Here is a 16,838-nt window from a genome sequence, read left to right as displayed (position 1 = left end):
CCTGGGATGTGGATGAAAGGGTGTAGAGGAGAAAGAAGCTGGAAACGGAACCTTCGGGAGCATTAATGTGTAAGAGATCAGAGAGGGAGAGAGAAAATGGGCATGGGGGGCGGAGTCAGTCCTTTGGGAAATTTTTAGAGGGAACTGTGTCCTGGAAGCCAAGGAAAAGTCTTAAGAAGGGAAGAATCGTGAGAAACACATGCCACAGAATTATCAAATAGGGACACTGTCCATTGCATTTGGCAATTAGAGGGTTGGTGGTCATTACGGAGACCAGTGGTGGAGATGGAAGCCACATTCCAATGGGATGGAGGAGAAACCAGGAGGAAACAAAAGCGAGTGCAAACTATCCTTTTAAGAACCTGGGCTGTGAAGTCAAAGGGAGGAAAGGAGTAGAGGGGTGTGGAGAATAAAGCTTTTTGATTTTTTTTTTTTTTCCTCTTAACACGGGGGCATCGAGCAGGTTTGTGCGTGTGAGAGCATTGCTCTCAGGAGATGAGATGGGGGCACACTTTCCAGGGCAGAAGTACAAAAGATAAAGGTGGGAACGGAGACGGACACATTCATAGATGGAGTGGTCAGAATAGATGCATGCAAAACCCAACAAATCTAATTCTTTCAGTAATGGTAAGTTTACCACTGTAGGTGAAGTGTTAAGGCACACCGGGGACTTTCAGAGAGTGTTGAAGATGCTTGCCCTCTGGGAAAGGACACTGACCTGCGACAGACAGAACTGCCGAGTAGCAGGGAGGGTTCAGCTGCTGTGAGAGCAGAGGCCGGTTTCCCCCAAAGAGGCAGAACCGAACGCTGCCTGCAATTTGTATGGATGAAAAACTGTAATCAGCTTCGGCCCAGGGTATCAGAAGTTCCACAAAGGGAGAAGACATTTGCTTGTGAATCTTTTTTAAGTTCTGAAGACCCTCCATCACAATATTAAGACCGTCGCAAGGGCACCCGCTCTCTCGGTGTTCAGGGCTGCCCAGATAGCACCAAGGATCCTGAGCATTGGGTAGAGGCAGAAATCTCCAGAGGCTGCAGCAGGGCAAGTCTTGATTCGGTGAATAATTAATGTATCACCGAGACGAGACCTAAGGCCTCCCTCCGTGGAAAGGATGTAGATAAACTCACAAAGCAGCTTACTCTATGGTCTAATGATTAAACTTCCCTGGGCCCCTATTTCGTTGCAACTAAGTTAAAAGCTGACCAACTGGCAACCTAACCGCTTCTCCCTGGGGTGATTAATTGGGAAACCAAATCTCCTGACTGGACTAACAACTAACTCTACTCCCCTCATTCCAGGGAGCACTTCTGCCCAGAGGACTAAAGAAAGCTCAAGCTCTGATTCCAGCCATTGCTAAGGCAGCAGAATTGGGTTAATTCACAGAAGGGGTGGCAGAGTCACACCACCAGCCTCTCTTTCCTCTCCAACCCCTAGAAGGGTGAGCGTGTATTTACCCCTTATTTAACCAGACAGGTCACACGCAATGCTGCTGGAGACCCGACGTTAGAGGCTTGCTCGCACGTCTCACCATTTGTACACCATGGAATTCCTGTCTAGAATTTGCGAGGTTGTGCTTTGTGGAGGTTGTGGACAAGTGTGTCTCATGAGAGACTTCCAGCTTCGTGGCTGAGTCGACCCTTTCACGGTAAGATGGGAAAAAAGCGTCACTACCAAGAGCGGCGTTCGAGAAGTTACCTGAATTCGAGCCATACGTCTGGATTTAGGTAAAAAGTAGATTGAAAAACAAAAACCAGAATTAGATGGGTAATTCAATGCTGTGGCCACCTGGGTAGCAGGGACTCCAGGCAGGTCCGCGAAGGCAGCGGAGCGAAGAGCACTTTCCTTCGTTCGAATGAAGACATCAGAGGTGGCGCCCAGCCCGGGCTCAGCAATACATGGGGGCTTCCCTGCTTTCTCAGGAGCAAACCTGCCAGGTCGACCCTCTTTCTAAAGGGTTTAACCAGCCCTCCCGGAGCGCTGGGTGCCAGAGTTTATAGCCTTGGGCACCTCTTCATGACTCACTCCTTACAAATGTAAATGCACGAGCCAGTGCGCCCGTAGGTCCCGACCCGCCTCCTCGCCTGCGATCCGAGCACCTCCTGCCCCTGCCCTGCGCACCGCTGGGGACGCGCACCCTGCCGCCGCCCCGCAGCTCTGCGCAGGGAACGTTAAGAGCCACAGCCCCGCCGCGTCCACAGATGCGGCCTTAAAACAAAAGAGGCGCCGGGGGAGGGTTGGACCTGGCCCTCACCCCCTCCCCGCCAAGTCGGGGCCGCCCGCCCCCTCCGCCCCGGCTCCCCGTGTGCGCATGAGCAGAGGCGCCACCCTCGGTTCCTCCCAGGGCGAAACTTTCTAATTCCCTTCTTTGGGCTCCGGGGCTGCCAGGAGCCGGGAGAGCGCTCGCCCCGCCGGGTGAGGAGAACAAAGTGGCGGCGCGATTTTTCCTTCCCCATCCCCCCGCTTCCGTGGGAGCGGCAGGAAATGCGAGGGCCCCTCTCTTCTCCCTGAATATTTGCCTTTTTTTTTCCCCCTCTCCAGAAAGGAAGACGGCGGAAAAGAGCCGGCGGCTCGGCGGCCGTGTTCTCCCCTCCTCTGCTGTGTCCCCTCGGCTGCAGGGACTGGCCATGGGGCGGCTCCAGATGTTCGTGTTCAGTTTCTTAGGTAATTCCGAGGAAACGGTGGGGGAAGGGCGTGGGCTTGGACGTGGGGAAAGAATAAACCAAGCTGTTGGTCCCAGCTTCGGGGGAGCCTGGGGGATCGGGAGGGGGAATCGGGAGAGGGGCCCGGTGGAAATTCTGCGCTGGGATTAAACGCCAGCGCCCTGGGTGGTAGCCAGGGACGGTGTGCGGGGATCGCAGGCGACTGCATCGCGGGGGGCTGTGCCAGAGCCCCGGGTGCTCCCGCGGCTGCCTCTCTGGGCTTGGCATCTCCGGCCCTTTCTCGGTGGGTCTTTCCGTCGCTGGGGTCAGGCTTCATGGGGTGGAGGGCTCGCCAGGAGCCCATTTTCCGGGAAAGTGCCCCGAGCTGAGCGCAGGCTTCGTCCTGGGAACAGATTGGGGCCATGTGGCTTTAATTAAGCATCGCTGTTTGCCCCCGGATGGCGCCAGAAACAGCTGGACCGGGAGCGTCCCCGGAATGACGAATTGTTGAAGCCAATCCAAAGCCGCAGGGACTGTCCACCGGCCCCTCGCTCGGGAGAGTGGCGTCCCCCGCGAGCCCCACCATCCCCCGTCGCCGGGCGAAGCGCCCGCGTCCTCCGAGCGTGCATGCACACACACTCACGCGCCCGCACGCTCACAGATTTCCGCGCACACACACGCGCTGTCACGCCGAGGATATACAGGCTGCCGCGTGCGCGCGGGTTCACAGACACACACGTGCGCGAGTACGGGTGTGCGGCGTTTGGCCACCTGCCTCCCTGCGCCCAGATCCAGGCGTGTCGAAGTGCCCGGAGCTGCTTCCCGGGCACATTAGGGTGGGCGCGAGTGTAGGTGGGTTTCCTGGGAGTGATGCTCTTGGCTGCTGGACAAACTTGACGTCTCTGTTTCTGTCTGAATCCTCCTCTCCGCGTCCTGCCTTCCCGGCCTCGATCATCTCCCCATTGTGTCTCTTTTCCGTGTATCCTGCTTTTCTTCTGAATCTACTCTCTCCCCGCCCCTGCTTATTCCCTTTGCTGGGGCCCGCTCCCTGCTTGTGCCCTACCCTGTCGCCTGACCCTTCCACAGCCCTGTGCGGAGCCCAAGTGAGTGCTCAAGAACCCGAGTTCAGCTACGGCTGCGCGGAGGGCAGCTGCTACCCGGCCACCGGTGACCTTCTCATCGGCCGAGCCCAGAAGCTCTCGGTGACCTCGACCTGTGGGCTGTACAAACCCGAGCCTTACTGTATCGTCAGCCACCTCCAGGTGAGGGGAGAGGTGGCTCCAGGCTTTGCGCGCGCGAGCCTCCTCCAGTCCAGACCGAAGGGGAAGGCCCAGGGGACTCCGCATCCTGCCAGCGATCCAGATAGGAAGCGCCGCAGCTAGGGAGTCCCGGGATTAGGCTGGTAGCTCTCACCCTTTTGCACTGTGGTGGCTCACAGTTTGCACAGTTGCATCCGCCAAACATTTCCTGCCGCGGCCACAGTCAGTGTGGAAAGGCAGGGCTGCAGACAGATCTGGTGGCCCTGCCCCCAAGCCCTGACCTCTAAAAGACCCGGGCGTCTAAAAGACCCGTGTCTTTTTTTTTGTTGGTTGGTTTGGTTTGTTTTTTTATCCTTTTCTCTCTGGAAATGTATATAAAAGGTGGTTTAACCTCTTCTTTTTTATATACTGAGTGGTGATCTTGGTCTTTTCCCAAATCTTTCACTTGAATAAAGAGTATTCCAGCACTGACAGACACCTTGCAAGGTCACTCCCGTCATGGAGAAAAACACTCCAATGTTTTTGTCTCCTCATTTGGTGCTGTTCCCATCTACTTCCATTAGATAGCAGAATCAGATGCTTGCTTTTTCAGAATGCCCTGGTTGCCATGGTACCCGATAGAGGAGGACCAAAATGAAATTTCCGAGTGTTATCTGTTTCTAAAAGTAGACACAGATCCTAGCTTTCAAAGGTCACGTTTTTTGTTGTTGTTTTGTTTTTTTGGCGGTACACCTGCCTCTCACTGTCGTGGCCTCTCCCATTGCGCAGCGCAGGCTCAGCGGCCATGGCTCACGGCCCCAGCCGCTCTGCGGCATGTGGGATCTTCCCGGACCGGGGCGCGAACCTGTGTACCCTGCATCGGCAGGCGGACTCTCAACCACAGCGCCCCCAGGGAAGCCCCAAAGGTCACGTTTTTAGTAAAATGTAATTTTAAAAGAAGGCTCAAAGCATAAACCACCGAGAATCAAAATCCCTTTCCTTGATTTTGAAAAGGGAGGCAGGTATTTCTGGCGTCTAAAGCCAGCATAAGGGCTTAATCTCCTGCGCAGGGCAAGTGCCAAGCCACTTGCTCGAAACTTGGTCACTGCACCCACCTGCAGATCTGCCCTTCAGGAGTGGGACAGAATACCGTGTGGTTTGCAGGCAGATGCCTTCAAATGGAGTCACGTTTACAAAGCAGGAGGAGAGCCCATTCTGGAGACCTGATAAATTAAACCAAAGGAATGTGGTAAAGTGGATTCCACTTACTTGCTTCCAGGTTTATACGGAGATGTCTAGACTGCTTCCTCCTGATTAGAAGGGAGGCTGTAATTAAACTTTTTTTAAGTTCTGGTAATTGTTCTCCAGTATTAGTTTCCTTGGCTACAAGTTACTGAAGGCAGTTGATGTTACCTTTTCTAATATTAGCATGTAAATTTTACCCAAAATATTATGCTAACATTTACCTCCGAGGCCAGGGCATCCTGTAAATGAGTCACCAGATCCTGAAACCAGCTTTGACCAGAATGAGAATTGGATTATTTGCCTTAAAAGCAAGTAGAGCCAGACTCTCTGGTTTATGTGATTAGCCATGAAACTGTGGAGGACTCTTCACAGATATTAGAGCCTAGAGAAGGGCCCTGGGTGTGTACTTCTCTCAGATGTTGAACAGGTGAAAAATTGAGGCAGGAAGCCGTAAGTATTTTGTCTAGGGTCCCATTGTATTCCTGACTTCTAGTTGGTACATCTTGCCAGTCTCTAAATCCTTTTGGGAGGAGGGTGATAAGTAATAGCTAGCTAAATAAATACAAACATAAAAAGTACAGTCAGTTGATACTGTCCTTATAAGATTACCACCCTTGCTTAAATGTTGTTTGTAAGATGTGTGTGGGTCTCTATAGATTTCCATCTCAGTGTCACTTTCAGACCTAAGAGTAATATGCATTTCAGAAAATCTTAGAGAGCAAAGCCTTATGTGGAAAAGGAAACTTTAAGTGATGCTGTTTATAATTCACAGTGATGCAGTGCAATGAGGGCTCTTTTGGCTGTGACCCTCATTTTAAGGAAAAGGAAAGTGAGAAGAGAGAAGTTCAAAGCTACTCTAAAACCTAAAGTATATTTTTAATTCGGGTCCAATTTGGCGTTCTTTGAATTGGTCCCAGTTTTCAGTGCTCCCAACATGAGAGTCTGGTGTCCTCTTCCTGGATATTCTGAGCAGTTTGTAGGCTAGCCTGCTCGCTGCCACTGCGAATTCACTGCTGGGGCAGAGGAGAAGCTAAGAAATCTTTATCTGTAGTTCCCAAAGCTGCTTAAATACGTCTGCCTAATAACTGGTTTCTGCTTTATATAGGTTTTTGAAAATTAGGCCAATTGAACTGTTCTCTTTTTATTTTCAGTTTCCTTTATGTCAGCAAAAATTCTCTAAAAGCTCCTCAGCAGTTTGCTTCAAGAGTAAACTTCTCCAGTTATTCACTGAGATTAAGACTTAAGCCTAGAACTTTCATTTTGATTAAATTAATAGCTTGTGGAAACAATGCCGCCTTCTACTTTTGACCTTGAAGTTGCAAGAGAAGAGGAAAATTTCAGGAGTATTTCATACTCAGTTAAGTTAAAAAGTGAAAGACGTATGACAGGTCATTTAAGTAATTTTGGCACATGCATTTTTCTTGAACCAAGTAGGTTGGGTTTTTGTATCGTGGGCTTGATTTTGGTGTGTGTGCACGCGCGATTGCTTCCTAGACTCATAGAACTGACTTTGCTTTCAGGAGGACAAAAAATGCTTCATATGCAATTCACAAGATCCTTATCATGAAACCCTGAACCCTGACAGTCATCTCATTGAAAATGTGGTCACGACATTTGCTCCAAACCGTCTTAAGATCTGGTGGCAATCCGAAAATGGTATGTGGTTGGTATGGGGATAAGTTCCAAAGAGTGTGATGGGTCACCTGGAAGGGGTTTACGGGCTACTGGGTGTTTGTAATTACGATTGGTTTCTCTATCCTGGAATTATGGCCTTTGACAGATTTACTGCCTGAAGCACTAACTTCTCTTGATAAAATCCGATCTTTCTTCTTGAAGTATGCACTTTCTATAAGAAAGAGGTCTTTCATGCGAGACCAAAGGAGTATTTCATAGTCTTCATACTGAGGGGGCCTTGGGGAGCGTGGGCATGGGCCGGGGGCAGTCTGGGGAGGGCGTGGGAAGGCCCTGTATCATCTCAGGCCCTTATTCCTCCACAAAACAGCATCTTTCATTTTCATCAACCCCAAAGGAAAGGGCAGAATCAACGCCCACCATCTTCTTTCCATCTAGAGAACATTTAATCATAGTACTCTGAGTATACATTAGATGTAGTTTTTCAGACTCGACGTGGATAATGACCCCAAGTCAGCTTTTCCAGTGAGTGTGTGAATCCCACCGTTTTTCCTTTCTTTGCCTCTTGGGTTTTGGTTTAATAAATTCATCAAATATGATACTGTTGCGGTACAACTAAGCCCAAATTAGTTTTGCATTTGTTTCAAACTTGAATTCTGAAATTTGAGGATTAAAGGTAGAGTTAATGTGTTTGTCATTAACAGTGTTACCATTAGATCTTTTGTTTTTGATTAATTTATTTTTGGCTGCGTTGGGTCTATGTCGGTGCGCGTGACCTTTCTCTAGTTGCAACGAGCAGGGGTTACTCTTCATTGCGGTGTGCAGGCTTCTCATTGCGGTGGCTTCTCTTTTTGTGGAGCACGGGCTCTAGGCGTGCGGGCCTCAGTACTTGCGGCATGTGGGCTCAGTAGTTGTGGCTCGAGGGCTCAGTAGTTGTGGCTCGAGGGCTCTAGAGCGCAGGCTCAGTAGTTGTGGCATACGGGCTTAGTTGCTTCACGGCATGTGGGATCTTCCCAGGTCAGGGATCGAACCCATGTCCCGTGCATTTGCAGGCGGATTCTTAACCACTGCGCCACCAGGGAAGTCCCGACCACTAGATCTTTTTTACAAAACATTTATGAGAAAGGACTCTCAAAGAAGTGATTCTAAGCCTGGGCAGAGAAAGCCTGGGACTTCTGAACCACATAGAGCTTATGACAAATGTGGGATGTCTCTGACTGTCCACGTTTTTCCAGTGAGACCGAAAGACAATTAGAGGAAGGATGCCTCAATATCAGTATCAAGTTGATAGACAGTAAAATAGTTCATCACGTGCTATTGTTCTAGAGGAGGGTTTTTCTTGGTTACATCAGGACTTAATCAGTCTCTACAACTTTGAGTTTGTGGGACAAAAGAGGCCAAATGACAGAAAGAAGGGATTTTCAAATAGAGGAGTTTGAGGGCGCTGTCACTCTGTCACAAGAGATCAGATGAGATTAGATGGATGGAACTTAGTTTTAGAAAGTCAGACTGAATGTTACTGTCCCCTCTCATCTCTCTGCTGTCTGATAGGTCACAAGTGAAGACTTTGTTTAGGAATGTGATTTTATCTATTTATGTTTTGTCCAAGATGAGCTTTACGTGATGTGACGTGTTAAATTATCAGTGCTCAGGCCCAGAAACAGTCTTGGAATGTGCACCTACTTTTAACTTACCCCTCCTGATGCTTTACTACTAGGTCCGACAGAAATCAAGTACACCATAGAAGAATGATCTCATTTCTTTTCTCCGTAGATTTTTCTTCCCATATTTAAAAGAAAACAAAAACAAAAACAAACCTGCAGTGCTTTATCAGGTTAGGAATCTAAAATGGAATGCGCTTTTCAAGCCCACATTGCCGGATATGTTCTTATGTTACAGAACTGGTCCTAGTCTTTCTTGTACTTTACGCTATTTCCTTATCTCTTCATTTTAAACAAATAGTGCAGGTTTTTAAAAGCCTGGGAAAGGAGAGACAGATAGTTGCTTAGCTAACCTTGTCGTGGAGAGTAGGTTTGTAGTACAGTTTCTTTCTAATAAGTTAGATAAGGTTAGTTAGCACGGCTATGTTTTTCTTTAACATTCCAACTAACTCATATCCGTTCCAGTGACCACTTCCCCCCCACCCCCATCCCCAATTGACTTGGCAGTTGTCCAGTGGGAGAGTTTATTTCAAAAGTCCTACTGATTTCCTGAAAATACACCAGCCTGTGACATCATTCATCCTGACACATTCCTGTCTTCCTGCATTTAAGACTTCTTTTGCTTCAGAAGATGGACCCCCAAAAGCTCTCTCGAGCACAGGAAATGTGGAAAGGTCTCCTTCGCTAAACAGGCAGGCTTGAGGGCCCAAGGGATTGGGGAGGAGGTGCTTTCCGTCCCTGGAATTCCAGTGGATTGACCCCCAGGGCATAGTGCAGAGGCTCATTTGTTTGTTCAGGCTTTCCCCTGAAAGGGAAGATGTTAGTATTTGTTCTGGGCCAGTTTATTTATTTGACCCATTCTTTGTCTCTTTGGCATTGTTTCTCGGTTGTGGAAATGCACCCAAAGCCTTCTCCGTCAGGGATAGGTTTTTCTAAATTGGAGTGTAACTCACAAAACGTGGTGGACTCTTATTTGTTTTCTTTGCTGCTGCACAGAACAAAAGGAATACGTTTGTGTCCACTGGAAGAGGATTGTGTTCCTGGGCTTCAGACAGCAAAGCTGAACCCCTACTGTGCACAGGAAGTGCCCCCTCTTGTTTCGCCTTTGAGAAAGTCCCTTGGCTAAGTGGGTTGGGAAGACTTTTCATTTTTTTCCTAAGCAAAAGATGTCTTTCTTGACAGCAACTAAAGGCTGTCATTCTGACATTCTGCCAGATGTCTTGTTCCAGGGAATACATTCAATACGTTGAACTCCAGAATGATTGATGAACAACTGAAGAATCATTCTGAGATGTGCTCCATCGCCTGAATCAAGCCAGGGTTTTATCATTATTTATCTTACCTTCAGCTTAAGATGGACCGCAGAGAGAACTCCTATGCGGAGCCTAAGGATACTTGAAGAGAATTGTCTCAGTTGTTCACAGATTTCCCGTTTACCTTGCTGTTTCCTTTTGTCTTTTCAAAAAAATCTCCTATAGGCGTGGAAAATGTAACCATCCAACTGGATTTGGAAGCAGAATTCCATTTCACTCATCTCATCATGACCTTCAAGGTAAGGTCTAACTTTCTCACAAATTCCCCTTTCAAAATGGATGGCTGTTGCGGCTTGGCCTCAGTGGGAACCTAAACATTATTATTGCTATAAATTGGGATAATTGAACAGCTTTTCAACATGGGCATGAAGAACTATGCCTAACAGATACTCTCTCTTCATGGCCGTAAGTAGAGAGAGTCACTGTTCTAAGATGATTCGACTGTAAACTTTTAATTATATATCTGTTTATTTCCCCATGGAGACAGGCAGCTTTGACCTGCTCCCAAATCATAGTAAGACATCTGGAGAATCAGTCCCTGCTCCCTTGGGTTGATATTTTAATGCTGACTTTGGTAACTGAAAAGGAAGTGTATTATCTTTAGTTTTCAAGGTTTTGCAAAATATGTGGGAACGGTTTTTGAGTTCCTTAAGAAATGTGCTTGCCTTCTTCAACGTGGATTTTTCCCATCCTTTTTCTTTGAGAGATGTAAAATGACTCCAGGACTAGGGAATGTCTGTGTACAAAGTCCCTTTGTTTCTTCTTAAGCAGCTGCCTGGAAATGACAGGCTTCACATGGCTTAAAATACATGTTGGTGCACACAAAACCTATAATTTACTTATTGCTTCTCAGATTAAAATCACTTTTGAATCGTTTTCAGTTGGGGGCCTTATCTACACCTTCTCAGGTTTGGAAAAGGTGCCAGGGGTAGGTTTACAGTGTGGGCGGGTAGCCATGAAAGTCTTGCTTGTGTCCTCTGCCTAAGCCTGGGCGGCCAAGGGCCAGGGGTGGGCGTGGAAGTCACAGCGTGACTAGGAAGGTTGCTGGGCTGCTGGTCCCCAGGCCTGAGCTCTTTATCCCCTTGCTCCTCCACGGGAACCTGCTGTTGCTGGTTGGGGTGGGCGGGGGGAAGGTTTACACGGTGGCACCTGGTCCCGCGAGGGATTAGGGAGGACTTTTCCTAAACCACGCCTTGTCCCTTCACTGGCCACGTGCTCAACCTGGCAGTTAGAAGTGAGACTCAGCTTCGGATGTTGCCTCCACGTTATGGGACACCTAAAAATACTCGAAATCGTCTTTATGAATGTTTATGGTCCTGTCTTTTACTTTGTTCGTTTTCTCCTTTTAAAAGGTAAAACTACCTTTTATGGGTAGTTCGTTTATATCCAAAAGTCGGGTGGGCACATATCCTGTAGTTGAATACTCATTCAAGTGAGTACAATGGGCCAAAGATGAAATTCTGTGCAGAAGTGCTGAAAGTCAGACAGAGGAGGTGGTGATTAAACTGAGACCTAAAGAATGGGTACAAGTTGGCACAACTCATCCTTTGGGCCCCTAGTTCACGTGTGAAAAGCAACATCTACAGGATTGCACAGATTTGGGTGTGACTCCCCATTCTGTCCCTTACTGGCGTGTGTGGCCAGAGCTTCTCCTTCCTCTTTGGTAAAATGGGAAGAAAAATAACGCCTGCATTATAGGGATGATCTTACCACCCTGGCATATAGTGGGAGCCTGAATGGTTTTATATATGCTGATGCTTGGCATGTAGTAATTGCTTTACAAATACGGCCTAAATAAGTGGATAAATGAATTCCGTCATCTTCTGTTTGTAAGAAACTGCCTTAGATTTTAAAGATAGCATGTTCCTGCTCTGCGCTGTCCGGAAGCTCCAGTCTTCTAGGGGAGAAATACGTACTTGCAAATAACTTACAATACAAGGTAGGATGTGCTCACTGCTATAGCAGAAGTTCGGATAAAGTACGTGGGCAGGGAGGAGGGTGAGATTCATTTTTGCCTGGGATAAAGGAGAAAGCTTTACGAAGAGGGGACTGAGATTGCACTTGACCTGGGCCAGGAAGAGTGAGCATGACTTTAGGGAGAGCAGGTAGAAGAAAAACCCTTCTTGGCAGTGTGAGAGCAAAGCTCTAGTGGTGGGACAGTTCGGGCAGAGTTTGTTCAACACGTACTATGTAGATGTACCTTGAACTTGGGCTAGTGAAGGGAGGAGCGGGAAGTAAGGTTACAGCCAGAAGGACTTTGCTTCCTTGCTGAGGGGTGTGAACTTTATAGAAAATGGGGAGCCATCGACAGGAAATGAGACCTGCGTTTCAGGAAGGGAGCCAAGAGGAAATACAGAGGAGGGCCTGGGGCATGGAGATGAGAGGGCACAGAGGCAGGGGGCTCTCAAGGTCAGCGGTAAGGGGGAGCTGGAACTGACTTAGGCAGGGGTGGTGTTAACGCAAAGGCTGCCTGTGGCTGTCAAGTAGGAGGAAGCCTCCTGCTGCAACCCGGAGTCCTGACAGTGTGACTTGGAGAGCTTTTCCCAGTCCCACGTCGCCCCTTGCTACCCTCTCTGCTACCCTCTGCTACTGTTGCCTTGGAGAGTCATTGCCGAGAGGAGAGCCCTTGTTTTCTAAGGGAGTCAGTCGGACCCTTTAGAATCAAAGACTCAGCCATGAATTGGAGAAGGAGTAGAAGCAGACAGCAGAAGGCAGGGATGAATCAAAAATTACTGAGATGTCCAAGCTGGGGAACTAGGAGGGTGGTGATACCATTGAGTGGTGAGGACAGGTAGGGGTCGAGGATGAAGAGTGTGATTATTCCTTTTTTTTAAAATTTATTTTATTGAAGTATAGTTGGTTTACAGTGTTCTGTTAAGTTCTGCTGTATAGCAAAGTGATTCCATTATGAAAACGAAATGTATATATGTATTCTTTTCCATTATGGTTTATCACAGGATATTGAATATACTTCCCTGTGCTATACAGTAGGACCTTGTTGTTTATCCGTTCTGTATATAATAGTTTGCATCTACTAATCCCAAACTCGCAGTCCATCCCAACCCCCTCCCCCTTGGCAGTCACAAGTCTGTTCTCTACGTCTGTGAGTCTGTTTCATAGATATAAGTTCATTTGAGTCATATTTTAGATTCCACATAATAGGTGATAGTATACGGTATTTGTCTTTCTGTTTCTGACTTAGTGTGATAATCTCTAGGTCCATCTGTGCTGTTGCAAATGGCATTATTTCATTCATTTTTATGGCTGAGTAGTATTCCATTGTGTATATATACCACGTCTTCTTTATCCATTCATTTGTTGATGGACGTTGAGGTTGCTTCCACGTCTTGGCTTTTGTGAACAGTGCTGTTATGAACACAGGGGTGCGTGTATCTTTGAATTATAGTTTTGTCTGGGTGTATGCCCAGGAGTGGGATTGCTGGATCATTGAGAGTGTGTTTGTTCTAACTCGTGTTTGCGTGGACATGGCTGTTTACTAAGTGGATTAGATTTTCTTAGGGTAGCAAAACCAGTTAGCACATCCACAGTCTGTTTTTGTTCATAGCTAAAGGTTTCCAAACTCACAGCCCTTTTGTTTAGTATAAATTCAGAGGCAGCTATGCAGCAGTGTGAGGCCTGAGAAGGTCAGTGACTCAGCAATGAACATGGAAAGGCTTCCCTTCTGTAGGTAAAATGTGTTGTCCCAGTTTCCAGCAGTTTCCTAACTTCACAGAAAATTGGATAACTCGTCAATGGCCTTTTGGGACTCAGAAGGTTCCAGAAGGGAGAGAGAAGGAAGCATAACCAGGACTGGCTATAAGGCTTTTCCTCTCTGCTGTCTTGTGCCACAGAGACATCAGGCTAGTCTCTCTCCAAAGTGTTGCCACCCACGAGGCAGGTCCCCTGGGGAGTTTGCCTTGGTTCAGTTATTGGGTTTTTCCCCCCTTTGTTTAAAATTTTTAGTCTAATACTCTCTTGGGTTTAATAAAGTATCATTTTCTCATATTTCTGAATAGGTTAAAAAAAAAAAAACCTGAGCAACTAGTAAATGTATAAGTCAAGGAATCTGTCGAAATGTGGCTTTCCATTTCCTTACCCTTGTCTCCTTTTATCCGTGAGAAATACCATCAGGATTATGAAGGATGGTGCAAGGAGAGCTGGGCAGTTACTAGTTTTCACCCTTAGTTGTCACCCAGATTTCTGTCAAGCATTTGTTTTATTTTTTTTTTATGGTCCTGTTCAAGTTCTTGTATTGGTCGTCTTGGCCCCCAACATTTACTCTCTTTAAAAAATCTTTAAATTTTTATTTATTTATTTATTTATTTATTTTTGCGGTACGCGGGCCTCTCACTGCTGCGGCCTCTCCCGCCGCGGAGCACAGGCTCCGGACGCGCAGGCTCAGCGGCCATGGCTCACGGCCCCAGCCGCTCCACGGGATGTGGGATCTTCCCGGACCGGGGCACGAACCCGTGTCCCCTGCATCGACAGGCGGACTCTCAACCACTGCGCCACTAGGGAAGCCCTATTTTTATGTATTTTTAAAGGTTACTTTCCATTTACAGTTATTAGAAAATATTGGCCGTACTCCCTGTGTTGTACAACACAAAACATCCTGGAGCCTGTCTTCTACCAAGTAGCTTGTGCCTCCCACTTCCCCACCCCTCCATCGCCCCTCCCCCGACCCCCACTGGTAACCACTAGTTTGTTCTCTGTATCTGTGAGTCAAGCACTGGTTTGAATTCAGAAGTGAGTGTCTCTGTTGAGCTTCCGTTTGCTGAGTTGCCTTAACTTTCTTGATCTTCCTCCATCGTCATCTGACTGCCACTTCCCGAAAGGCACTTATCCTGTTCATCACTGTTGAAGCTTTTGCCTATTTTTAGTGCTCATTCTGCTTCATCTCTTTTTCCCCATTGCCCCTGTTCACCACACCCTCCTAAAGCTCCATCCTGCCTCAGTTTCCAGAATTCTTGTCTTTTTCCTCCTTCCTCTCTGACATCCATTTTTCAGGCTTCTATTACACCATTAGCCAGTGAGGCAGAAAAGATCTTCATTCAGCCTGGATTTGAAAGGTCTTCGTTCAATCTGGACTGAAATCTCTCTGCCAATACCTGGCGAGTTAACTAATGTCCCTGAGCCTCGATTTCCTCATCTGTTGGACAGATGTGTTGTTAAGGTATATTAGTTTGCCAGGGCTGCCATAACACAGTAGCACAGACTGGGTGGCTTGAACAACAGAAATGTATTTTCTAGGGTTCTCAAGGGACAAAGTTTGAGATCAAGGTGTCGGCAGAGTTGGTTTCTTCTGTGGCCTCTTTCTCTCCTTGACTTTTAGATGACTGTCTTCACCTGGTCTTCTGTCTGGACCTGTCTGTCCTGATGTCGTCTTCTCAGAAGGACACCAGTCTTATGTGATTAGGGTCCACTCCAGTGGCCTCACTTTACTTTAATTACCCTTTTAAAGACCCTATCTCCAAATACAGTTATAGTCTGAGGTACTAGGGATTAGGTCTTGAACATCAGAATTTGGGAAGGACACAGTTCAGCCCGTAATGAAAGATTAAATGAAATAATGTGATTAAAGTTCCCAGCACCCCTCTCTTGTCTTCTGTTAGCGCTTTGTTGATGTTGGAGCACTGACTTGGCTCTCTTTTATCTTGTCCTTTTCTTTTTGAGGGGAAATTAAATATTTGGAGGTTTCAAATTATGTATACAGTGCCTCCCAAATCCATGTTTCAAGTTCCATTTTCATAGCTGAGTCCAAGACCACTGTTTCCAGTTGTCCAGTGGGCGTCTCGATTTTGAGACCTTGCATGTAACTAGACCCAAACTACATGCCTTTGCTTCTCTTCTGTATCTTTGTTAGTAGTAGCACACACGCCCACCTACCTAAGCTCAGGGGTTCCTGTTTCTTTCTTCTCCCTCCCTTTCCACTGGAATCAAACTGATCACCAAGTGCAATTCAGCATATTTTACTTCCAGTAAATTTTCAGAGCAGTCAATCCCATCCCTTTATCGCAGTCCACACTGTAATGCTTGAGTTAAGACCTTCATCTTTTTTCTGTTCACTTGGTTCCCTTGTCTCTTGTTTTGTCCATGTCCAGTAACTGCCGGAGTTGTTTTTCTGAAGTGCAATCTAAGCATTTCATTCTGTTCACTTAAATGTTTCAGTATTCCCCTTCATTGCATAAAGATAAAGTAAACCCCTTAGCATGGTAACAAATTCCTTCCCAACCAACCCCTCCTGCCACCTGTAACCATCTCTACCCACTGTCTGGAAAACACCCAGTTACCGTTTTAAGATAAGTTTGATGCCATCTTCTCTCTGAAGCATTCCCTAGTTGTGTGTGTGTGTGTGTGTGTGTGTGTGTATGCGTGCGTGTGCGCGCATGCTAAAATATATGTAGCACAGAATTTGCTTTTTTAACGATTTTTAAATGTGCAGTTCTGATGGCCGTAGGCATATTCACAATGTTGTGCGACCAACACCACTGTCTGCAGCACTTTTTCATCACCCAGGTAGACACCCTTTACCCATTAAGCAATAGCTCCTCATCACTCCCTCTTCCCAGCCCCTCTTTTTTTTTTTTTTTTTTTTGCGGTACGCTGGCCTCTCACTGCTGTGGCCTCTCCCGTTGTGGAGCACAGGCTCCGGACGCGCAGGCTCAGCAGCCATGGCTCACGGGCCCAGCCGCTCCGCGGCATGTGGGATCTTCCCGGACCGGGGCACGAACCTGTGTCCCCTGCATCGGCAGGCGGACTCTCAACCACTGTGCCAGGGAAGCCCCTTCCCAGCCTCTCTTAACATCTAACCTACTTTCTGTCTCTATGTACTTGCCTATTCCATATGTTTCATATAAGTGGAATCACACGTTATTCTTCTGTGTCTGGCTTATTTCACTTAGAGTAATGTTTCTGAGGTTCATCCATGTTGTAGGAAGTATCAGAATTTCATTCTTTTTTATTGCCGAATAATAGTCCATTGCATGTGTATGTCACCTTTTGTGTGTCTGTTTATCCACTGATGGACACTTGAGTGGTTTCCGCTTGTTGGCGATTGTGAGTGATGCTGCTCTGACTGTTCATGTGCAAATCTCCATCTGAGTCCCTGT

The 16,838-nt window shown here is 47.3% G+C and overlaps 1 protein-coding gene across 1 annotated transcript in view; it reads left to right on the top strand.

Moving 5' to 3' along the window:
* Positions 1 to 2,343: 2,343 nt before the first annotated feature.
* The window catches only part of LAMB1 (laminin subunit beta 1), a 73,630-nt gene continuing 59,135 nt past the window's right edge, over positions 2,344 to 16,838 (top strand). Inside the window, exons 1-5 of the mRNA XM_082662151.1 lie at positions 2,344 to 2,413; positions 2,540 to 2,662; positions 3,727 to 3,902; positions 6,644 to 6,779; positions 9,895 to 9,968. Coding sequence (XP_082518277.1) covers positions 2,626 to 2,662; positions 3,727 to 3,902; positions 6,644 to 6,779; positions 9,895 to 9,968 — 423 coding nt within the window. The 5' untranslated portion in view covers positions 2,344 to 2,413; positions 2,540 to 2,625. The remainder of the gene's footprint in view (positions 2,414 to 2,539; positions 2,663 to 3,726; positions 3,903 to 6,643; positions 6,780 to 9,894; positions 9,969 to 16,838) is intronic.

This window comes from Grampus griseus (assembly GCF_964374135.1).
Source record: "Grampus griseus genome assembly, chromosome: 9".
Taxonomy (NCBI): Eukaryota; Metazoa; Chordata; class Mammalia; order Artiodactyla; family Delphinidae; genus Grampus; species Grampus griseus.
This window is presented reverse-complemented; position numbering and strand designations above follow the sequence as displayed.